The sequence below is a fragment of the Amphiprion ocellaris genome, chromosome 23, assembly GCF_022539595.1.
Source record: "Amphiprion ocellaris isolate individual 3 ecotype Okinawa chromosome 23, ASM2253959v1, whole genome shotgun sequence".
NCBI classification, from domain to species: Eukaryota; Metazoa; Chordata; class Actinopteri; family Pomacentridae; genus Amphiprion; species Amphiprion ocellaris.
This window is the reverse complement of record NC_072788.1, coordinates 11,344,597-11,368,709: the sequence shown is the minus strand read 5'-3', so window position 1 is coordinate 11,368,709 and position 24,113 is coordinate 11,344,597. Positions and strand designations below refer to the sequence as shown.

General features: G+C 38.9%; 1 protein-coding gene across 1 annotated transcript in view; it reads right to left on the bottom strand.

Annotated features, from left to right (window-relative positions):
• Positions 1-23,583, bottom strand: part of LOC111565691 (phospholipid-transporting ATPase ABCA1-like) — a 197,552-nt gene extending 173,969 nt beyond the window's left edge. The window contains exons 1-7 of the mRNA XM_023265879.3: positions 23,335-23,583; positions 14,238-14,367; positions 7,985-8,078; positions 7,761-7,902; positions 6,851-6,978; positions 4,828-4,955; positions 3,845-4,042 (exon numbers count right to left, since the gene is read on the bottom strand). Of these exons, the coding sequence (XP_023121647.2) occupies positions 3,845-4,042; positions 4,828-4,955; positions 6,851-6,978; positions 7,761-7,902; positions 7,985-8,078; positions 14,238-14,303 (756 nt within the window). The 5' untranslated portion in view covers positions 14,304-14,367; positions 23,335-23,583. The remainder of the gene's footprint in view (positions 1-3,844; positions 4,043-4,827; positions 4,956-6,850; positions 6,979-7,760; positions 7,903-7,984; positions 8,079-14,237; positions 14,368-23,334) is intronic.
• Positions 23,584-24,113: the final 530 nt, after the last annotated feature.

Here is a 24,113-nt window from a genome sequence, read left to right as displayed (position 1 = left end):
GGAGTCTCAGACAATTTATGGCAGAACAGCTGAAAATCACCTGTAAGTGATGGATGGAAGGAGAGATTTCAGCGTTGTCACATTAGGAGGTAGATAAAGTGAGCCACAGCACAAAACAGATTTCTCAAACTCGTTGGTAAAACTCAGTTTCCACTGCAGTTTTTCACTGAAGACTCCAGCAGCTATGTGCTGTTCTTGTCAGGTAAGCTGATTAGAAAAAATATGCTCATGAGGACGATTTAACTGTATTTAGAATAAAATAAAAGATTTGTCAGACGAGAAAAGACAAAAGCGCTTTGGCATTTGAGTTGCCCCTGCTTTTTGTTTGCTCGTCTTCCAAGTGTAGAGCGTTCTGAAAGCATTTCCAAAACACAATGTCAACAAAGCAACATCTAAATCACCCTCTGTCACTCACAACCTCTGTGATAAACTGTCACTTCTTCCCTTGTCCTTTTCTTTATGTTGTTGCTGCCGTTATCGCAATCATTCAGCGACGTCAAGCCTTAAGTGTGAAGGCTTGATGTTCTTTTTCCATCCATCTGCTTGAGGCACTGAAGAGCTATTCCCCCATATCTTGGTTCTTTTTTTTTTATTTTCCCCCCCTCCTCTGAAAATGCCTGTGGGCTTAAATTGTTCAAATGCTCTCTCCTACGAACTTCCTGCCTTATCACTTATTTATTGGATTTGCTGTCCCATATATTTTCTCTCAAAGATAAAGTCAAAGAAAAGTGCAGGCTTTCATCATCCCAAAGGGGGAACCGAGAGATTTAAAAGAATTCAAGAAAACATTGGTTCTAATAAATAATTCCCACCAGATTGCATGTATTCTAGTAAAATCTCTGGATAAGACATGCAGGTGAACATGACAGCGACAGGTCTGACAGCTTTCGACTCTGTGGAGACAGAAAATTATCCGAAGTCTAAGATCAACAAAACATCAAGATAATTGCGCAGTTATAACAAAAAATAAGAGCTTTTAGGTTTGGCCTTGAGGATTCATTAACAAGATTTGTCTTTTCCTCAGCTCTCTAAGTCACAGAGCCAGACAGGCATAACATTTAACTTTTAAATTGGTTAGCCAATTGGCTGGCACAGATATCATTGTCTTTATATTCAATTTACTGCAAGTCAGGCGAGAATAATAGAACAGACTGTGTACTTTGAAACTGTATTCTGATGTGAAGATTGTTTCATTTTTCAGTATGTAACAGATAGGATCAAAATTACCCAGTGCGGCCATTTTTTTCTTATTTATTTCTCAATTTAAAGTAAGAATCGATCTCACACAGAAAATGCCTAAAAGAAGGAGACACATAAGGGAAATTTGGGCATACAAAAACTCCTTACACTGCCTTGGCATTTCATTTTTGCTTAGGTGTAAAAGTCACAATATCACACCCAATAATTTATGGCCATAACCATCAATTTCAGCAGCACTAGGTGGACAGGATAGCCTTGTGGCTTCAAATGATTTTCTCAGCAGAAGCAGCACATTTTTACTGACTTCCCTGAACAAATGGGCCGCCTCTGGAGTTAAGAAACCAACAGTGAATAACGATGTAAAGTTATACAAGGTTCACCAACCAATATGCAGTATTTCTCTTTTTGTGGTGACTGTTTGAATCAACAGCAACATTATTTTTTTTTGCTTTTCTGAAGCCAATGTGAATGCAAACTGTAGTTAAAACTGATTTTGTCAAGAAATCTGTGAACTATTATTGTTGTGTTGTGTTTTTTATTCATAAATTGAGTAGTCTTGTGTGTGCGTGCTATATTTTTTGAGTGAATTTTGGCAGCCATTTAATTCAATTGCTGAAATACACTTGGGTGGGCATTAAAAACAGTTTGTGATATCACCTCAGGTGATAGTTAACCAGCTGTTGGGCAGATGTTAGCAGCTCTTAGTACTTCTAAGCACGGTATCTTTTTTTTTTTTTTTTTTTTTAACAGGACACTTTGTAGTCATTTGCCAACACTAAATACAGACACACGAATGAAAAACAACTAAAGCAGCCTACATCTACTAACAGCAGTGACTCTGAAACTGGTGATACAACATGACCAAACTATAACTTCCAGCTGTGAGTGTGGGGAACATAAGGAAATAAAAGATAGAAGCTCCACTTTCCTTTTGGAAACAAACATGTTAAGGACATACAGCTCCAATCACTGGCAGCACATCACCAACAAGAAAAGTACTCAGAGAACGCAGTACTCCGCCAAGGCTGTTCAGTCGTCATATTATTTCCGATGGATAAGTCCCGATACGTGCGGTGGATTTGTAGCAGGGTCGCAATCATGTGATCGTCAGCAGGCAGCTGATGTAGTGTTCACTTGTTGTCATAGTTACAGTGACGCCGTGACACTATCTCACAATGATACAGAAATCTTTAACAAATTCGTGGATCCAGACTATAAGCCGCATCACTGCCAAAATCTAATCACTTGATCCTTGTGTCACTTCTGACCTTCATTGAAAATTTCATCCAAATCCATTAGTCCATTTCTGAGTAACGTTGTGCACAGATAAACAGACGGAAGGACAAACGTACGTCGATCATCACAGAAGTCCACCACATTCCTTTACGGAGTAATAAACACTGTGTGTCAGTTTAAAAATTTTAAAAATCATGCTACACATTGATAATCTGAGACTATAGGGGTTAAATGTGGTCTAGTCAGTGGTGCATCATGGGATTTTTTGGAAATGTCTGACAAAGGACTTAAATCTTAAATGCTGTTTGTACCAAAATATCCAAAACTGGTATGCTTCTCACTTAAAAATGGAAAATTATGCACAATAGCTGCAGTATCATGATTGGTTTCACATTTAACTGTCTTTGCCCAGGGCTATAGACATTTTTTGTACTCCTAGCACTGCAGCTACCAATTTTCTTTGTGTAATTTGGCGTTGATTTTAGGTGTGTGACCAAAATTTAGTTGGAAAACAGTGACATACGGCTAATGTCAGATTTTCCCAAAGTGAAACCAAGTAATTTTATCTACGGGCGCTGTTTTCTATAAGCAGAGTGCATTTTAAACGTAAAATATCCCAGTCAAACCATAATTGGAATTGATACTTGTTTAATTTTACAGCTATAGCACTGTGCTAACCATTGTGACCGAAAATAGTACTTTTTCTTCTTCACTTGCTCTGTCATAATATATTTATTGGTTGGTGGGATTGGGGCCTCTCCTTCTCCTCTAGCCTCCTTCTCTCTCCTCATGTTGTTTTGTTAAAGTAATCAGCTATAGATGCTGCGTCATTGGGACACAGTAACAACAAATTGATTGTTTCATACCTCAGTAGTAGGCACACACTGAGTCAGCCAGTGAGGAAGAAAAAGTACTATTTTCAACCATGATAGCTAATCATCATACACTGCGACCATGAGAAAATTTTACTTGCCTGCTTTTAAAAATTGGTCACATAAGCACTAATTTTGGTTGCAGTCTGGAGCCCTGTAGTCATTTCAATTCGATTTTAAAATGAAGGTTAAAATGCAAGTGATGACTGAGTTGCACCAGCAGTGACTGAGACACAAAGCTTCAATTTACATGTTTAATACCACCCTCATTAGCCCAGACAGCACCATTTGTAAGAATGCTAGATGTGGGTGACCTTGCTGAGCAGGAATTGCAGCTTTTTAAACGAAGACATTATGGCTGGTATTATAACTCCGGAATTCCTAACAGACTAATCAGTGAAAGCACCATGCCCACATGTATTATCCCTGAAAGATTTGTTAAAATCATAAAAATTGGGTTGAAGTTACTATGCAAAGTTTCATCCATTTGTTGTGGGATGTATTGGTTCTGTGGGGCGACAGAGAGCGAACTTCACCTTAGAAAACACTTTCCTGCCATCCAGGTTCTGCAGAAGTACTTGCTGGGTGTTAATGAGCTGCTGCGGACTGAGGGAGCAGCTGACATTTTGAAAAGCCTCCTTTTCGGCTTGGCTGCGAAATTGGACATACTCATCCAGATCTGTCCCCTCGCACAGGATGCGCCTCAGGTTGCCTGGCCGCGGCGTGTCCATCACCTGGAAAATAAACAACAACTTTGGTATGAGTTGACAAACAAGGGAACTTTGCATCTGACCAGATTTCATCATCGTGTGCTGTCTTGTTGTGCAAGCAGATAGTATGCTAAATCACATTTCACAATCAGATATAAAATATTGCTGTTTGCCTTTTGAATAAGCCTCATTTCTTCAGACAACCAGATATTTAGATAAAACCTGACATGCTAAACATTTTGCACAAACACGCATACGCATATATAATTTGTAGACACTGCACAGTGTCACAGAGAAAGAAAGGATGCATGGACAGAACAGGACAAGGATTTTTTCCTTTTTAGGTGCATTTCAGCAACCATCCAAGATCTTCATACACAAAAGGGATCTTTAAGAAATGTATTTAAGCCTCCTTGTCACTGAAACTTAATTATCTTCTTGCAGTCAATCTGAAAACACTTGCCACATACAAGAGCATCATTTGGGAAACATATAGAGACAAGACACTCGTTACTCTTATTGCAATCCATTTCATTCCAAATTGCCTACTGTAGACAGTTTCAAATGTCTTTTTATTTTGTCAAGTAAATACCAGAGATTGCTTTGATCATGACTGTCAAGACAAAGAGTCCCAGAGGCAGTTCTTGGCCAGGACATTTCATTCTGTAATGTTCAAGCACAGCAGTCTTTGGCACATTTGGTCCTTTGAACATTTGGAGAACATTTACATTGTTTTGCGTTTCAACGAAGAGAAATCTTGGGCTTCCTACCAGAGTTTTCATCAAGAAACTATCAGAAATTATACTTACTGGACTGAGTTGAATCTCTGCATTCATGAGGCTTTGGATCACTGCTGGTGGCACTGATAAATCCTCTTCCAGATGTGTGGAGAAAGTTTCGTCGTCTCTCAGAACACTCCTTAAGATGACCGATTGAGCTTAAATACAAAATTGGAGACCCATTACACAATAACAGTATATAAGCTGTAATTGTGGACATGTGTGATGCTGATAAGTGGTCGGGTGTGGAGGACCTAAAGAGATATTGATCTGCTTGTTCATAGTTTTGGCCATAAATCCTCTACTGACCATCTGCACTGCAGATATTCTGTAGGCAACAGCCTGTCTGTCTGTCTGTCCTGCTGCATTTTTACTACTGTACAAAAATCCAAATGCACGCAGAAATCTGTCATTTGCTTTAACAGACACCTATGCCAAACATGGAGGAGAGCCAGAATCAACAGGACCGCAGCCTTTCCACTATGGAAGGTTGCTCTAAACAAAGCACTAGAGGATTTACTCTGTTGTTGAAAAGGACAAGGTTAAAGCTTAAGTTGCTCTCTTCAAAATCACTGCAGTACTGATAGATTGAGGGCCAAATGTAGGAAAATAAAAGATGAAAAAAAAAATCATGAGTGCAGGATACAGAACAAATCAAGAATATGTTCAGTCTTGTTATGCACACTGCTTAGATTACAGTCTGCTGACTCCAAGTTGAAATGATGCTTTCTACATGACTGTCGCAATTAAATCCTTCACTGGTGCAAGCAGGGGTTGAACACTTGAGTTGCACGAGTGTGTGAAAGGAGACAATTTGTTGCTAAACATGTACCAGATTGTTAACCAACAGTTTTCTTCTGTTTATCTGCTAACAGATAGTCACTATTTAAAAAAAAAAGTCTCCAAAACAACTGAGTATTTATTGGTAACCTCACATAAGTGTAGAAGGGATCCAAGCATATTTTATCGTATATGAATTTAACATGTGTTTCCTGCTTGCTGGGACTCTGACATATGCTGTTGAGAAGATAAAGGGGTTACATATTGTAATTAAATTATCACTTCTTCAACTGTAACACGGGCAAGTCAGCGAGCTATCCAGATGGGGGTGGAGGCGAGTTACGCTGGGCAATGTGAGCTTTAATTAAGATAAATGTTTGGTGGAAATAACTAGGATTAATTACGCTGTTTCACACACTACACTCACTTCATGCAACACCTTGCGATTCCTATTATGCTCCACATGACTACGGGGGGATCGAGAGGAATCGGCAGAGTTAGATTTTGGGGAAGTCAAACATGCTCGGCGCTCTTCCTGAACACTGTTGCCTTTCTGATTGAAGTGATCACCTGAGACTTTTTAATCAAGCCCCGGTAAAAACAAAAAAAGAACAACACAATCACCTTTGGCATCATAGTCTTTTGGTAGCACTCCATTCCCCATTCTCGTTAATGACCTTTTGTGATCTCGCCTCAGACAGCGAGCCCCATTAATTATGCCCATGCTTAGATATTTGATGGATTTAATCTTGTATATTACAAGCCAGCGACCCCAAAATGCAAATGCCCCGAGAGCCGCTTGTTGAACAGCAGCCCTCCCTCTTTGCCTTTTTGCAAATTAGGTGCCGTATGAAAATCTGAATATCATCAGGCTAAATGAGCCTAATGCAAAGCTGCAACTTATCAAGACAAATGATCTGTCAGTCTGCACGGCAAATTGCATCATAAATAATCACACGCTATTGTTTTTGAGGGATAAAGGGGAATAACAAATCCTCCAACTTGTCATCCACATGAAGGGGATACTTTCCTTGATGGAGAGTACTTAACAAAGACATAGCGGAGTGATTGTTGCTAAGGCTGCTGAGTATTTACTATATCAATTATTTTTTGAAACATTACTCAGTGGCAATTAAACTTTTACACCCACCAATCACCAATTTCCATGGTAAATTTTGATAACGGCTTCAAAAGAAGGTCCTCTTATAAACGGCGTCATTGTTTTACTGTCAGTGCATTAAGATTTTGATAACAGAATTATCATTCAACTTACCATTAGCAGGGTCAGACTGTGACAGGATTGAAGCCCAAAGGTCGACATTGTCTGATACGGACTGTGCTTTGGTGAGAATAGATCTATCCACCAGGGCGGTTTGCAGCTCTATCAGCATCTGAGAAATTCTGGTTCACCACAGAGAGAGAAAAAAAAAGATCATTAAGTGTCTGTAAATGTGCTAAAATCAGAAGCAAAACACTGTATTTCAGTTAGGAATGTCTGGATCTGATCTCAACTTTGGAGCAATCTCGTTTGTCAACAATCGCATTGTTAATGAAGAACTGACACTGTTACATACACTGAGATAGAGCAGCAATGCTCTAGTTGATTTCAGTTCATCTTAAGCATATGAGCTCTGTCTGGAGGTAACTAAGCATCACAGAAGTCTTTGTCATGGTGCCTATTGCTCGCTAAACCCCCACAATACTCTCTGCTTGCTAACAAAGTGTTAGCCTCTATGGTTCGCTAAATTATTTAACAGTAAGATGCTACACCTGGGACTGCAGGTAATCTACAACACATTTTCTAAAAATTCATGTGGAGAAAACAGATTGTGAGCTTGTGGAACCACATAACCCCCTACCCTCTCCATAGTACATTCTAGAAAGTGTCCTATCGGAGTGTTAGAACAAGGTCCATGACCGCCCACGTAACGTTAAAGAACAGCTTGAATACAGATTGAAATTTTCTTCTTAATACATTGCAGAGCTATTCAGCTGACAAGCACGTACAATGGATTGATTTTTTATAACTTCATTGCAATTGAAGGGTGTATTATCTGTGAAAATGGTATCAGATTGAGGCTAATAAATGACTCACGGCCAAAAAAGTTTGATCGCGACAACCTTAGTTTCAATCTAAGGTATACTGTCTTAGAGGACAGAAAATTGAAGATTCCAGCACATACATGGAGTTGTCGAAGTTATTGACTTGGCCTGGTGCCTCCCCTGGCGTTGGATAGCTCATACAGGGATTGTCCATGTTACACATCATGCCTTGAATCCAAGGCAGCACGCCAGCCGAGGGCATGGCTTTGTTTGGGTAGTGACCTAAAGGAATAGAGAAGAACAGTTTTAGATTTACACTGATTATCTTATATATGTTATGACGTGTTCATGTGTTTCTACTTACATTGGCCTTTGTAAATTGGCTTATTGGTGGATCGCACCCACACCAGTATGATAAAGAGGAACAGAGGCCACACTACCTCAACCACCAGCCGCACCTGCACAAAAGAGAATGGGATCTTATTTCAATAATTTGTTTATGAAATACTATATTGGAAGATATTGTGGCTTAAATCATTTGCGTGCTCTGTCATTAGTTAAGAATATGATTCAGTCACAAAATCTGAGTAAATCTTTTCATAGAAATCAGGTGGATGTGGAACTATATAGACTGTTTATACTATTGTAGGCAAACAGAAATGAAGCAGCAACTTTTGTAGGTTAAATAAGAATAGTTTGACATTTTGAGGAACGTGTTTATTCATTTTCTGGCCATTTCTTGCCAGACCAGCAGTCAGTTAGCTTTGCTTGGCAAGATTATGCCAACCAGTAAATAGTCCGACAAACAGTAAAAATCTATTTTTACACTGTGGCATGCGTGTGTCATGCTGCGTCATTTCCACTCTTTTTGTCATGCTAAGCTAACTGGATATTTGCTTTACATGACTATCAACCACAGAGTTCTGTCGTAATCACACTCCACAGTCAATCATGAACAAAGGGGATGAAAAAATATTGCTCGACAACAATAAAGTTGCAGTCAACATCTGTCAGTGATTGACTAAAATGACATCACGCTCCGATTATGTGAGACAGTTCTGAGTATTTACAATGTAGACACAAATGTCATAGTCCATATGTTTTGCTTTTACTCTCGATAGTACTTTGAGCATGAGATTGAGAGAACAGCCTCTGCTTGTGACTCCCAGAGCTAAAGCTATCACACACTCCCTCACATCTCCTTGCCACACTCAATCCTCTCTTGGATGAAGAGTGTCAACCACTTTCCTGCTTTAATACAATCACTTCATGCCTGGTAGCAGGTAGCACCCCATGCGACATGCCATGTTTTTATTTCACCTCCGGTAAGTGGGTGAAGAGGGAAACTAACAAAGCACAAATGGATGACCTCAAGCTTCAAGTTGTTGTACACTAGTATATATATTTGACATTTCTGCACATATTTTTCCCAATTGCTAACCATCATGATTCTGATATTGCCAGATTCCAGACAATCTCCCTTATACAGATAAGAAAATACATCACTACTGGCAGCAATTTATGGTAAGATACATGTAAAAACATCATAATTACATTCTATTAAATACGATTTTACCTTAGTATAAGGACTAATACAAAAAAAATGTGCATTATTAGCATATCAAATGATGGAATATCTGGCTGGCATTGATTGTTCTGATAAAAAAAAAGAAAAACAAAAAACAAACAAACAAAAAAAACAAACAGATGAAGCATGTATGGGTAGCACTTAAAATGACCAAAACAAGTATTTGAAAGGTTATGCAAATTGTACAACTTAAACAACAACTTTATGAACATATGCTTGTGCAAAACTGATTTCGAAAATTTAAAACACATTATGAAGCAATGTCACTAATGGCATTATTTTTATGGTGAGATATGAGTAAAAGTTTTAGAATTTCATAAAAGAAAACATGTTTTATCTTAGTATAAAGCGTAATACAAATAAAAAAATCTGCAAGTATTAGCATATCAAATGATGGAAAATCTGCATATCACAGACTGTTTTGTCAAAAAACTAATAAAAAAAAGAAGTTTTAACATGTATGGGTAGGCCTTAAAATGACCAGCTTACGCAAATTTTATAAATTTTAAAAATAATGTATCTGAAAATGCACCTGATTTAGAAAACTTTTCAAACAATTGTCTCTAACATTTACATGATCACACAATGATATATAGTGGATATAACTGTACATTACGTAAGGGAGAAAAAAGCAAAAGCACCATTGTCCTTACTCACCCCCACTGGCTGTGTCAATATTTGACAGTATTTTTTATGTTGACTTTGTTGTTCCCTGCATAACACCATAAAATCATAAAAATGCACATGTAAACATGTGTATTGCACCAATACCGCCTAAGTCAAGGTCATATGTACCGCTTGATAAAGACAACATTTCCCTGCAGTGCAAGGTTTCCAGTACAATACACATGTAACAGCATCTATATAAAACTGTGTATACTTCAAATGAGATATTGCAACGCTGCAGCTCATCCTTCCTTGACTCTCCTGCCCACACCCTCTGCCATCCAGGCTTTTACTCGTCCCCTGCCACAACATCACTCACCAGCAGCGTCCCCCACCCCTGCTCACCCACCGAGCCCTCGCTGCTAAACTCAGCTGACCTGGTCTCATCTCCACTAACATCTCCGCTGGAGCTCTGTGCTTAGAGGAATCAGTCAGCCGAAGCCCTCTGCAGCATGTTCAGACACTGTTTCTGATGACAGCCGTTAGCACAGAGACATCTGTTATTGTCTTTATAATTAACTGGAGGGCAGGCAGAGGTGAAGAAAATCCAATAATATACATTGCTTTTTAGGCCACAACACCATGGAAAGCTTATTATAAACTAAAGCGAGCGCACTTTGTTTAGTTGATATTCAGGCACTTGGTGAATCTTCAGTTGTGCAATTTGTCAATGAATTACTGATGAGAAAAAAAATTCCAGAAAATCACATTGCATATATTTCAAGGGAACTAGATAGAATTTCAAATTTGGCCTTTTAATTCCATCTAGCCTGTGTGTCAGCGAGGATGTAGTTCTGCTGAGAGGGTGAATTATCATAATGTATTCCAAAGAAAAGGCATGGAGAGGGAACACAGAGACCATGGGGACTTTTCTCAGTGTCTGCCTCCCCAGGCGTTTGCCATCGGACACCAGAGTCTTTGTGAATAGATAATCTCCTCCTATGAAATTATGTGAAATACTGGACCATAAAATCAGTTTCATGCCTGTTATAAAATCTTAAAATGCTTGGTGAGGCATTCATATAATTGGTCATTAACCTCCACAAGCCCTCCAGAAGCACCACTGTCCTTGCTAACTCCCACTGGTTTTGTCTAATAACAATATTTCATGTTGACATTGGCCAAATATCCAACATTCCACGCACAAAACCACCACTGTCCTTTTAAATATTCCTGGGATGAAGTAGACATATTTTTCCGTGATACGAAAAGGAAACCACCCTGTTCCTTCTGTCGGATGATAAAATTAACAAGGAATGTTTCCCAGATTCAAAGTTGTAAAATTGCAAATGATTTAGCCTTGAGTTATTCCAAGAAAGTATGAACTTTGATGAAAGCCGATTTTTTTTCTTCTTCATTTCCTTTTTTTTTTGTGAAGATGTCTTTTGTTCTACTCAGGCAACAGGCGCACTGCTGAGCTTGAACCCCTAACAAAACAAGTGGGTGGATGTGACTCCGATCATCACTGCAAGGGTATGAATCAAAGAAACACACTGCGGCACTGTGGAACAGCAATATCTGCCTCAAAAAAGACTCATAAGGCTCGCTAGCTTCCTTGACAACTTATTTGGACTCTTGGAATCCCGTTGCAACACATGGTTAACTGTTATCTGCCTGCAGCATTTGAACTCTCAACACTGTCAGGGCGTGACCCATGACATAACGTGCAATTAAATCCACCATAAATCACTGGCTGGCCATGTGAGGGTTAAGTTCTCTATATCCAGAAAAGAGAGACAATTGTTTGAGAAGTTTTCTAAATCTGGAAGTTCTGCACAGATGTTTGATCGTATAAAGGAAATACCTAAAATATAAATGAACCATTTGAGCTGGAGGCTTTTATGTTCTTGTCTTAGTCTCTATAAGTGATAGCCATACATGCTATAGCCTGTTTTGCTGTCAAAACAGCCTTTGGTACCCACATTTTCCATTATTTCATATGCTAATACTTGCAGATTATTTATAATAGCCTTTGTATTAAGAAAAAACACATTTCATTTTATGAAATTCTTAGGCTTCTTAGATGTTTCTCACCATAAAATGCTGCCAGTAGCAATTTATTTTCATAATTGAGTTGGGGATATTGTCTGGAATCAATATCAGAACCATGACGGAGGGAAATGGTCACTATTTTATTCACTGAACACACAGCAGCGTCCATGCAAAGGTTGCAAATGTCTGCTCTTCGCTTTTGACCACAGCTTTTGAATCGCCGCAATGAAAAGCAAATCCTTTTGGTTTGTTTTTCCTAAACAGTATTATGTAATGTCAGGCCTATGTTGGAAAAGATGTAGGAAATGTCTGATTTTCAAACCAGATTACTCTTTGATTCACAGAAAAAAAATATTAAAACGCCAAGTTTTGCCCTTTATTTTCTATGTTAGAAAATTGATTATTTTGCCAAAGTCAAATTTGTCTTCATAATATAATTTCAATATGTAGAAATGCAGAAAGCAAAATTACAAAGCTTCAGTTTCACTCTTTCTTGCATAGCATAATATTGTATCAAAATGTATATAATAATGCATTTCATTGACATCAGCATTACAAGATATTATGTATGTATGCAATAATGAGTTCATGAGTAATGGGTCCATAGCTGCATGCACATAACTGTAACAATGTTTAAACCTGATGTAAATTCAATGGTTTTTTTAATTTCTGATACTTAATTGCGCAGACAAGAAACTACATTGTAAAAAATGAATGCTTTTGTGTGTTTTTAACAGTAATTTTTTAGTTTACTGGTATATTTCAGATCTTCTCTGTTTTGTTAAATCGTGTCCACATCAAATTTGTTTTTGTACAGTGTCCAACGGTAAAATGATTTTTTCAGTCTGCTAAAAATATGATTGCCTTATAGATATTTGCCATTATTTGAAAGAAACAATATGTATATTAAGAATTAAAAATGTTAAATACTTTTCTTCTACTGTTATTTTACATTGTTGTTAAATCACGGATTCTATCTAGTGACAATGACACGTTGACTGTATAAAAAATGAAATAAGACACCAACGCTATACATAATGTCCACATCATGAATCTGTATTTTTTTTTTTTTGTATTTTTTGTAGTGGTTCTTTGTTTTACAACATGTGGATAAAATTATACTGTTTATTTTATTTAAATCAGCTGAAAATATCAAGTTTTTACATAGATTTTTATTTTTTTATTTTTATTTTTTTTACAGTTTATGAATATTACAGTATCCCGTTGTCTTTTAACATATTTTTTCTGGCACCTTTGCTACTAGATTTTCAGTTTGTATATGGATTTTATCTATTTTTTACAGCGTATCGGTCATGATCATGTAATTTTATTGGGTATGCACCACACCTCAATGAAATAAAGACTTACAGAGCAACATAATCAAATAAAAAGGTTGGGAATTTGGACACAAAGTCCATCTGTCACGCTATAAGGCTAAACATAGCTGGGACATTTCCTTGTTTACTACCACAATCGATAGAATTTCACATAATCATAAACTATAATGGTGCATCCTATAAAGACATGAAAACACTGAACAGATAACGTGTCTTAAAAGTGCATCAGAAATGTTGAACAGAGTTACAGTTTCAGGTGAAGCACATAAAGCAGTTGAAGTGTACAAAACAAAAGCCGTTATGATCAGTTTAAGTGCAGTTAGCGAAACCATTTAAAGCCCCTGAGTTGCCTCTTAGTTTCCACTTGAAGTGGTTGAACTCACATTGCAAGTGAAACACTGAAAGCAATTGAACTATCAATTAAACAGTAAACAATGGTAGCAGATGACATTTCAGTATAGTTTAAGTATGCTGTACATAGCTCAAGTTTGAGTTATTTTGAGCTGACTGCAGCTGAAATTGAAGCTGGAAAGTAAAAATAATAGCATTTAATTGACTGGTAGCTGTAATGGAGCTGTTTTGGGGCTTTCTGGATAACATTTCCGAGGCCTGGCTGGTGGTAAGAAGCACTAGAAAAGAGTATTTGCCCTTCAACCTAACCGTTTAGCATTCCTCATTCCCCATCCACTTCAACTGGCCTAAAGAGCGGCTTTGTTAGAAGTAAAATACAGGCAATGTGACATAACGTGCACAAGAGATAGATCACCAAAAATTGAAGGTGACACTTTGAATTGGTTGGCATTAAGGTAAGATTGTTCTTGTTCTCTAGTGGGAGAGTTAAAGACAGCTTTACTTCTATAGGAGACAATTTTTGTCGTAAATCCCTCCTATTACCTTCGCCTCCCATGAATAACTTAGCTGCCCTTGATAACACAACCCTGGGACCATATCCTCATTTTCCCTCCATTGCTGACCAATTTTAGCAGATATATACGTTGATTTGTGAAAGGCGAGGCTGGCGAGCACGAGTGTACCTTTTGTCTCTTCCGGAGAGTGAAGTTCTTCCACAGGAGCAGAGTGAACTGCGTCAGGAGACCCATTACGGCTTATCCTGGCAATATCCTGCCAAAGCGTCGCTATGGCAACTGGCCCACTTAATAAACCCTGGAGGGAATAAAAGGCAGAGTTTGGTTTTTAATACAGAAGAGCAATGCATCTTGGGGGAGTGCCACTAATCATTCACTTCCCCGGGCTTTGGGGCTTATGGTGCAGCACCTGTTCGAAGAATTATTATCACCCACACTCAGCAGATCTCAGGACAGCGCTATGCCTCCGCAGGTGGAGGTTAGGCAGTGTAGGAAGTGTTGTTAAAGACCATGTGCTTGTTTTACTGTGTGCTGCATTTACATCAAAAGCAAAATCTCCTTTCAAATGTACTCCATCCTACAAATTCTGTCAATTAATCAGTCTTTTGAAGCAACCAGAGTAAAAATAAAAGTCAAAAAACACACAGCGCAGCGTGTCACTTTTTCGCGCCTGCCGTAAAATATTTAATACATGTTTTACTAGCTACTCAACCCTGATTACACAGATAATAAACAAATAGGTCCGCCGTGCCATTTTTATGCTGCTACATCAAGTATGACCTTTATTAAAAACTCTACAACTGACAGTCTCTCCGCTGACTGCAGTTAATTTATTGGCCTGTCATGAAGTCCGTTTCAGTGCCACAGAGATGCTGCTTCTGAGTCCGATTTTGTTAATTTAATGCACTCGATCAAAAGCCACACATTCAGCTGGATCACACAGAGGAGTGCATTTTTTAAGGAATTGACTAAACTGTGATTGAGAATATGTCAAATTTAAACACAAAAAATGGCTATAATATGTTAAAATAGTTGAAATAAAACATCTTTTTTGTTTCAGAATATTCTATGAGCGCACAGGGAACATTATAATTCAGGGTTCAATGTAACAAAGACCTTCTATTGAGCTGAACAGAGTTGAGGTGAGAGTTAAGTTTATGGTCGCCCATAAACTCTCATTCCGTTGGGATGTGGAGATTTATGGTTTGAATGTTTTGGCACCATGTAACTAAGTTCCTGTTTTGTCAGTTTTTCATGACTGAGCTGTGTGTGCAAGTTCCACATTCAACCTTAAATCGAAACATGCAGCAAAATTATAGAAAGTTTACACTGGTCTTTCCAAAAAACGTTGGATTAGTTTTAACACGGTGGCGCAACTGAGATGCCCAACGATATTTGAATAAAAACAACTGATTCTAACTTTTTCCTCCACTACAGAATGGAAACCCACCCATTAGACTGACTTTCATTTGACTTTAGGTTCCCAAAAAAATGTTGCGTTGCTTGTGAAGGTGTTTCAAACGCATGGTTTTACTAGTTGCTGCCGATGTTGTAGACAAAAATTAATTTTTCAGTTCTCGACACACTCTGTCAATATCCACATACTGAATTTATTTTGATGTTTGGATCTAGAATGTATTGTGAAAAAACTCCTTCTACATCCACAGGTTCATCAATTGGAATATCAATCAATAACAGACCAATAGACGCTGGAACAACAGAGCTACATGAATCCATCCATCCATTTATAATATAGATAGAAAAATGACTCATTCTAGACAGCTGTGTAGATACTACTTATATTTATCCATCTATGAATTGATCTTTCCATCCATGGAAGATGTATAGTTAGATGAGCGATATAAAGATATAGAAATATGGACACCGATCAATCAGAGATCAATCCACAAACAGTATCCACCTATGCTGTTTACATAGAATTGTACTAACAACAAAAACTTTATTCAAATAGCACTTATCACAAAGTTCCACAAAGCTTTACAATAAAATAGATGTCAGACAAATAATGAAAACACTAACAAATAAATGTCAGTGTTTCTAATACAGCATATTTAAGACGACAGCTGTAGTGTCAAACACTTTCCAGCAAAAAAGATTACAACCTGCAAAACAAAAGTGACCTGACAATTGAAAATATTGGGGTGAAAACACAAAGGCTTTTATGCTGTGGTTTTACCTGAGTAATTTACATATTAGAGATTAAAACCCTGCAAAAACCTACAAATACTACTTTGGCTATAATACATATTCAGGATGAGACCCTTACTGAATTAAATACAGACTTTAATCACAAGTTCTGTAGATAACTGTCTGTCTATTACAATTGACTTCGTCCTTGGGGTGTATTGTAATATTTTACTTTCATCACTTTCTCTGGAATTATAAAAACAAAAAAAAAACAAAAAAAAAAAGGTTGGTCCAAGAATCTCACTCTAATGTTTTATCTTCTGAGTCCTGCACCATGAAAACACGTCTATACCAGACAATAAACTGAGAAAGCATTTCTAAATGTGTGTTGATGTCTGACCAGAGGACCCAACATTCTCACTGCAAGCTACAGAGTCACCCACAGACATTTGTTAATAAAAACACACTACGCTTGACTTGCGTTGTGTTTATTGATTCGAATAAATGAAATACAGTTTGAAGTACCTGCCATGTTGCTGCAGCGCTTCATGTGACCCTCCTGTGCAGACTTCTTAAGATTAGAGCATGTGCATTAGGTGAGGCAGGTGGGGGATTGGGATGGGCTTTTTAGCCCAAGGGTAGTCCTGACAAATGTGCCACCTTTTAACGCTCCATTTCCTCTTTCTGTTCAGGTTCCATCTCCTCCCTGTGTGTTTACATTATTTAATGCCGCTTCATGGATGTTTTATTTACAGTCATGGGAAAGTTGGTTGCTCCCTCACTTCCAAACACCTAAATAAGTGCTCTAATGGGCTAAAGAATCTGAGTGCTGGAGGCCATTTGATAATCTATTACAGGATATTAGTGGGATGGCAAGACGAGTTGTTGCAGAGGCCAACTGAAATGAATCACACTATTGGAGCTGTAGTCAAGCTATCACATACATATTTTTGACATTTAAAATCGCTTGTGGTAGCATGAAGGTGGGATGAATCCTCCTCCACCGCAGTAGTTTTTCCAGCAGTTGACTATTTCTATTCAATCCATGTTTTTACTTTGTGTGTCTTTTGAAGAAGATAGTTGTGGGACTGTATAGGGGGACAAATGGCCGGGGTTGTTGCATACAGGCCTTGTATACGCATGAACACTCAACTCCATCAAATGCTTCTATAATTGAGTATGTGCTGCATTTGCTTTCGCAGCTTTCAAGCCTTGCCTTTTGAAACATGTAACGCACAAGAAGAAGGACAGCTTGGCACCACCTCCACTCTGAAATCACGTCAAGCATGAAGGGTAAACAACATCTCCAAGAATATACTCCAGCCATATGTCAAAAATGTGTGCGCTGGTATCTGGAAAAAAATGGAGAAAAAAAAGAGACATTTGTCTGTAAAAGATGATGTGTGTGTGGGCGAATGTTGTGGAAAAGCCCGGCTCAAGGACTCTTTTCCGATTCCACATCTAAAGAAGAGATAACAAGTAACAAGAGAGGGGATGATTATGATTTGCATTGCAGCCGCAGTGTTACAAAACACAATGAACACTGTTCTCCAGAGAACAAAACACCATACAGTGTGAAGTGTTTCCCAGATCATTGTTTTAATCTGCGACTGGGAGCACAGGGAATAATTGAAATGAATTCTTTTTACACTGTGTGGACGAGTTTTCTCCACAAGGCTGTGGCCATCGGGTGCTGGCATCAACTTTTCACGGCATCATTAGTTCCAAAGAAAGCCCCAAGAAAAGAAGAGAGCATGGGGAGCTACAAAAAGAAAAAAAAGAAAACCGAGCACTGAGAGGACATAAGTGCTGATGCATGCCTGGCATTTGGGGACTCGAGACGGCAAAGTGCATTATTTCAGCCCCTAGGATGATCGAAAGAGAAAACAGAAATTTGTCATACGGTATGAGAGCAGAGGACAGCAGAGAATGACTGCAACATCAGTTACAAGGAGGGTCGCCATAGCCTTCTGAAGGGTATAATGGTCCCTGTGTTCCTTCCTTCAATCTGTCTTTTTCTGTGCCCAGCTCCATCTCTATCATGAGCTCCATACACAGCTAGTACAACGGGAATTCCCACTGTGCACTGCGAGAAGGTAAGTTCAAGGAGGTACTTATCGCACCAGTGTTAATCAAAGGTGAACACACAGATGAAAGCGTTCTCATGAACCTCAGTGCTCAACTGACACCAGGAATTCTGTCATTTATAAGAAAATCTGTAACTTGACTACATATGTGAATTGTAGACCTAGGAGCCACATTTCTACGTATAGGTCGCACTTTTCTAAATATCACAAAATAACCCAACATGCTTTGACAAACTATCTGAGTACCTGCTTCCTCCATCACAGAGGACTGCAGGCAGAATTCACGGTGGCTACAATGGACTCTAATTCTGACCCAGTTCCATGGTAAAAGGAAGCATTCCAAAAAATCCATAGAAACTTTTAAAACCGCTCCATAATCCACTTCTCCTTGGTCCATTCATATCCTCAGTATGTTCCATAACCTGCTTTTTCTTTTACGCAAATAATGCAGCTAAATGCACAGCTTTCATCTGCTGTGTTGTAAGTATAAAGATTGAAATAACAGTTTGCCCTGGATTCTCCTGGTCATTGAAACTCAATGCTGGTGATCCAACCCCATCAGGCGACTGTTAGTTACACCGAGCTGAATGTAATACAGTCTAATACAATACTGCAGAGAATCCTACCTTCTTGAAGGTAATTTTGCCCAAACTCAGTTCACTTCTATATTATGCAGCAATCAGGCATAACATTCTGACAACTGACAGGTCAAGTGAATAACACTGATTATCTCTTCATCATGGAACCTTTTAGTGAGTTGAATATGTTAGGCAGCAGGTTAACAATTTTGTCCTCAGCTGATGTGTTAGCAAGCGTAAGGATTTGAGCGATTTTGACAAGGGCCAAGTTGTGATGACTAGACGACTGGGTCAGAGCATCTCCAAAACTGCAGCTCTTGTGGGGTGTTCCCGGTCTGCAGTGGTCAGTATCTATCAAAAATGGTCCAAGGAAGGAACAGTGGTGAACTGGGTCAGGCTCACTGATGCACGTGGGGAGCAAAGGCTGACCCATATGGTCCGATCCAACAGATGAGTTACTGTTGCTCAAACTGACAAAGGTGTCAGAATACACAGTGCATCGCAGTTTATTGCGTATGGGGTTGCATAGCTGCTGCTCTGTTAGGGTGCCCATGCTGACCCCTGTGCACCGCTGAAAGCACCAACAATGGGTACGTGAGCATCAGAACTGGACCACTGAGCCACAGAAGAATCACGGTTTCATTCACATCATGCAGATGGCTAGGTGCGTGTGTTTCGCTTACCTGGGGGAACACATGGCACCAGGACGCACTATGGGAAGAAGGCAAGTCGGCAGAGGCAGTGTGATGCTTTGGCCAATGTTCTGCTGGGAAACCTTTTGTCCTGCCATTGATGTGGATGTTACTTTGACACGTACCATCTACCAAAGCATTACTGCAGACCATGTACATCCTTTCATGGAGATGGTGTTTCTTGATGGCTCTGGCTTCTTTCAGCAGGATAATGTGCCGTGTCACAAAGCAAAAATGGTTCAGGAATGGTTTGAGGAGCACAAAACAAGTTTGATGTGTTGACTTGGCCTTCAAATTCCCCAGACCTCAATCCAATCCAGCATCTATGGGATGTGCTGGGCAAACAAGTCCGATCCACGGAGGCTCCACCTCACAACTTACAGGATTTACTTTAAGGATCTGCTGCTAACATCTTAGTGCCAGATACCACAGCACACCTTCAGGGGTCTAGTGGAGTCCATGCCTCGATGGGTCAGGACTGTTTTGGCAGCAAAAGGGGGACCAACACAATATTAGACAGGTGGTCATAATGTTATGCCTGATCAGTGTATGTGATTGTTCTTTCTCAAATCATCAGGGGCCTTCAGAATAATATAACCATAACCAAGTACGTAGATCTGTTAGGATAACGGGTTTTTCAAGTTGGACATGTAATGTTTTGACATATATTTAATGGTAATCTGAAGTAAGTGAGATTGCAGTGGTAAATTTATTCTCATGATCACTGTGGAAACAGTCTGATAGGATCAAAATAGTTTCTCTTGCTCTGTGTTCCATTGGGAATAAACTTGGCCTTCAAGTCTAATATCACAGGCTGGACTCTAATTTTATACAGTAACTGCTGAAGAGTTTGTCTTCAAGCATCTCTTCCAATAAGTATATGAATTCAATAGTAATTCAACAGTAAATTCAATTCCAATGAAAAATATGCCCATATTAAAACTATAGATACATATATCCTTAGTTATACAAGTATCATTTTCATTTCAGCTTTCTACATGTTTATTTTGTACTATTGTAACGTGCAGCTGCATACGGTTCAGAAAATATCACAAGTTGACTTTCGCATTGTCAATTTTTTGATTAATATGAGCTCAAAGATGAAGCTTTTTTGACACTTTTTCATATTTCATCTCAATCATAACAAGAGATTATTACATTTACTTGCATTATTGCAGAATCTGACTAAAGGTCATGATGAGAAATAACAGTGAAAATTCAAGAAAATTCAGGCTTTTATCTGCCATAGCTCCTCAGATATTGATGTTGAAACAGCCTCAAATTTTAATGTGCAAAACAATGTGCTAAAAGTGGGTCGAAATCATCTCTGAAAGTATTTGATAAATCATGTTAAGATATCCTTATAAACACGCATATTTTATGGTATGAAATATGCAGGTAAATCGGAGATAGTCAAGCAGAATTTGTTTTAAAAATGTTATGATTTGAGACTTAACTGCAGTAAACTGGGAGGTTTCTACTATTTTGTCCACCCCCTTTCTATAATGCACCACAGTTTAATAACACCATAAACTGCATGTTGCAAGACTGAATTAGCACCTCGGTTAATTGGTTTCAACAAAAACGACTGGGCTGTGTGTATAAACTGACAACTACATGTACATTTAAATTGCTTTCTTTTTCATCCAGACTCAACATATGAATTCTGCCCTGCTCACATTTCCCCGTTTCCTATTTACATCATTTCCAGCCTCAATCTCAGTCGTGCCCACTGGTCTCCATCTCCAACACAAATGCCATATTATCCAGATGCAAGGATGATGACACATCTGGTCTTCACCTGTAAACCGAAACACTGCAGTCATTCCCTGCAACCCTGGATGCTCTGAATCTCACCAGCTTATAGTAGCTGCAAGAATCTCCTTTGCATCTCTGCATTACTTTTCACAGCAGCACTGCACCTGAATGGCTATCAGCACCCTGCTCTCCCTGAGGCGAGTCTCATGCCTGTCGCTGCGCCAGCTCCACCGAGATGACAGCGAAAGAGAGTTCACCGACTCAGAGATTAATTTTCTTTTTGACCCCCACACTGATTTTTCAGCTCTGTAAGTGGAGAACTCTTCTGTAGCACAGCACTTGGTTTTAAAGGAGGTCCATGACCCTGCTATACACAGTCGTACACAGCAACGCAAGCTTTTAAAATGCCAACATGTCCTACCTGCGCAAACATTATTAAAGGTTATGAATGATCGAGTGACTTGACATGCACTCCAGTAAATATATGAAAACTTCCCCTCATTGTAGGATCATTGAAATGGCAGAAAGCTTTTACTGGGTTTCTATTTTCAAAAACGGGTTCACAACTCATGGCGAAAAAAAGTACGAGAAACATCTTTTCGTTTACATATATTACATAAAACCAAAAATCCTGTCCAACCAGGACTGATGCGCCACGCCCCTTCTATTTTCACATTGTACTTTTTTTAATACTGTTATTACTACACTATTTTATTGTAAATACCAGCATTTTTGGCACCATAGTTCTATTTCTTACATGATTTGCACATTCTTTTGTACACTGTTTTCCTTACTTATCTTGAATGTAGCATGAGAGCTACTGAACACCTTAAATTCCACCAAGAGGATGAATAAAGTATCAATCAAAATGACTCCATGCTTAAGAAGATAATGCAGCAACATAATGCAGCTGAACCTGACAACTGTTGCACTGATGTCATTGAGAATAACACAAGCTACTCAGTCTGGGTAATTTGGTCACATTTGCACGGAGGATCAGTGAAAGCGACTCTTTCTGCTCGCTTATGAAATATATATATTTAACACAGAATGCTTTAAATTCAAATGAATATTCAGGTATTGCTGATGGCAAAGTTAGTCGGTGATTCACATCCTAAAACCTCAACAACCTTTACAAAAATGAAGTTTGTCATTGGCGTCCTTGTGAACACAAGCTCCATCTTGAAACAGCACTGAAGGGCTCATTAGGATTTTAAAAAAAAAAATTAAAAATTAAATCTGCGTGTTTAATTTAACCTGCATCTGATTTTATTAACACTCCTCTACTCACACTTTAGGTGCGATACTGGAATCTGTCAAAATGCGATCACAGATATTAAGGCAGCCATTACATGTAATTAGTTTTGAAGAAATAATATTTCTAAGCTCTGCTACGTGGAGGGACCTGTCAATCACCTTTAGCTACCAATTACTCATTCATTAGTAACAAATGGAACTGGTAAATAAAAAACATTTAAGGATAAATGTTAGCACTTAATGAATCATTAGGACATGTCATTCAGGAGCAAATTATATTCATACACACTATACAGTACAAAGGTAGAAACTCTGAGGGTAAATCATTGACATGGGAGTAATATACAGTTCAGTGTGGGTGAAAGTTCACTACATTCCCTCTTCTGACTCAGCAAACCAGCTCAAATTCATTTCTCTGGTTACAGTGTAAAATAAAAGGTATCTAATACAACCCTTTATTTCCATTTTAAACACATCTAGCCCTGAGTTATTAAATGTTTTCAAATAAGATAAGCAGCTCTCAAGGTGCTGTATTTGATCCGCGACAGACGAGACAGAAAGGGGAAAAACAGAGAGACAAGTGTACAAATACTCAGGCCTGAGACAGAGCTAGCCTCAGGAGGAGAAAGCAAGCTACAAAAACAACAACAACAACAACAGAAGAAGAAGAGAGACGGCATCACAGGAGGCTCGGCTACAAAACATGTGTCCTATAACAGAAAACAAACTGTCAAAAACAACTTACCTGGGAGCTGTGTGCCTTTCACCCATCAGCACATCTTTAGAGCCTAGAGATGGATTGGATCGGTTTTAACTGCGGGCCCTTATGACTCAGAGTCACGTTTTCATCATCCCTTACTCTCTCACGCTACCTGCCTGCCTCTCAGAGTTGCTATCTGCTTCTACCTGCAGCCATAAAGTATGCAAATGACCTGTGCTGAGCCTGTCGTAGCGACTGTAGCCACAGTAATACCGCAGCCAGCCAGCACACAGGTGGTGTACATTACACAGCATGTTCCCTTAAGCTTAGCCCCCGTAGCAGAGCACATATGTCTGCCTCTTGTAGTCTCGTCTGTGTCACCCGTTGAAGCGAGGAGGGTGAACGGGAGCATTGGCCTACATTTCACTGGCCTTGTTTTTGGCTTTCATGGGGCTGTGTGAGTTTGTCTCGCAGGGGTGTCTCACGGTAAACTTTCAAATGCAGCCACCTGTTGACTTAGCACAAATTATTCATGATCTAATTAGTCCGAAAATTAATCTTATTTATTTATTTATTTTAATAAGTAAAGCATCAGTTAGAAGGGTTAGAGACCAGATGGGATCATGAGAAGCACATTTATTTACTGAGAGCCAAGCAGGAAACGTTGATGATGTTGTTGATGATCGGCTGAATGTGCCGCATGGGGGCGAGCGGCTAAGTGTATTGACTGTAGGGTTTTATAGCAACTATATAATTTGGTAACAAGGGGACTAAGAGTTTATTATTCAAGGTGATAAAGAATAATACCAAAGGTGCACTGGGAG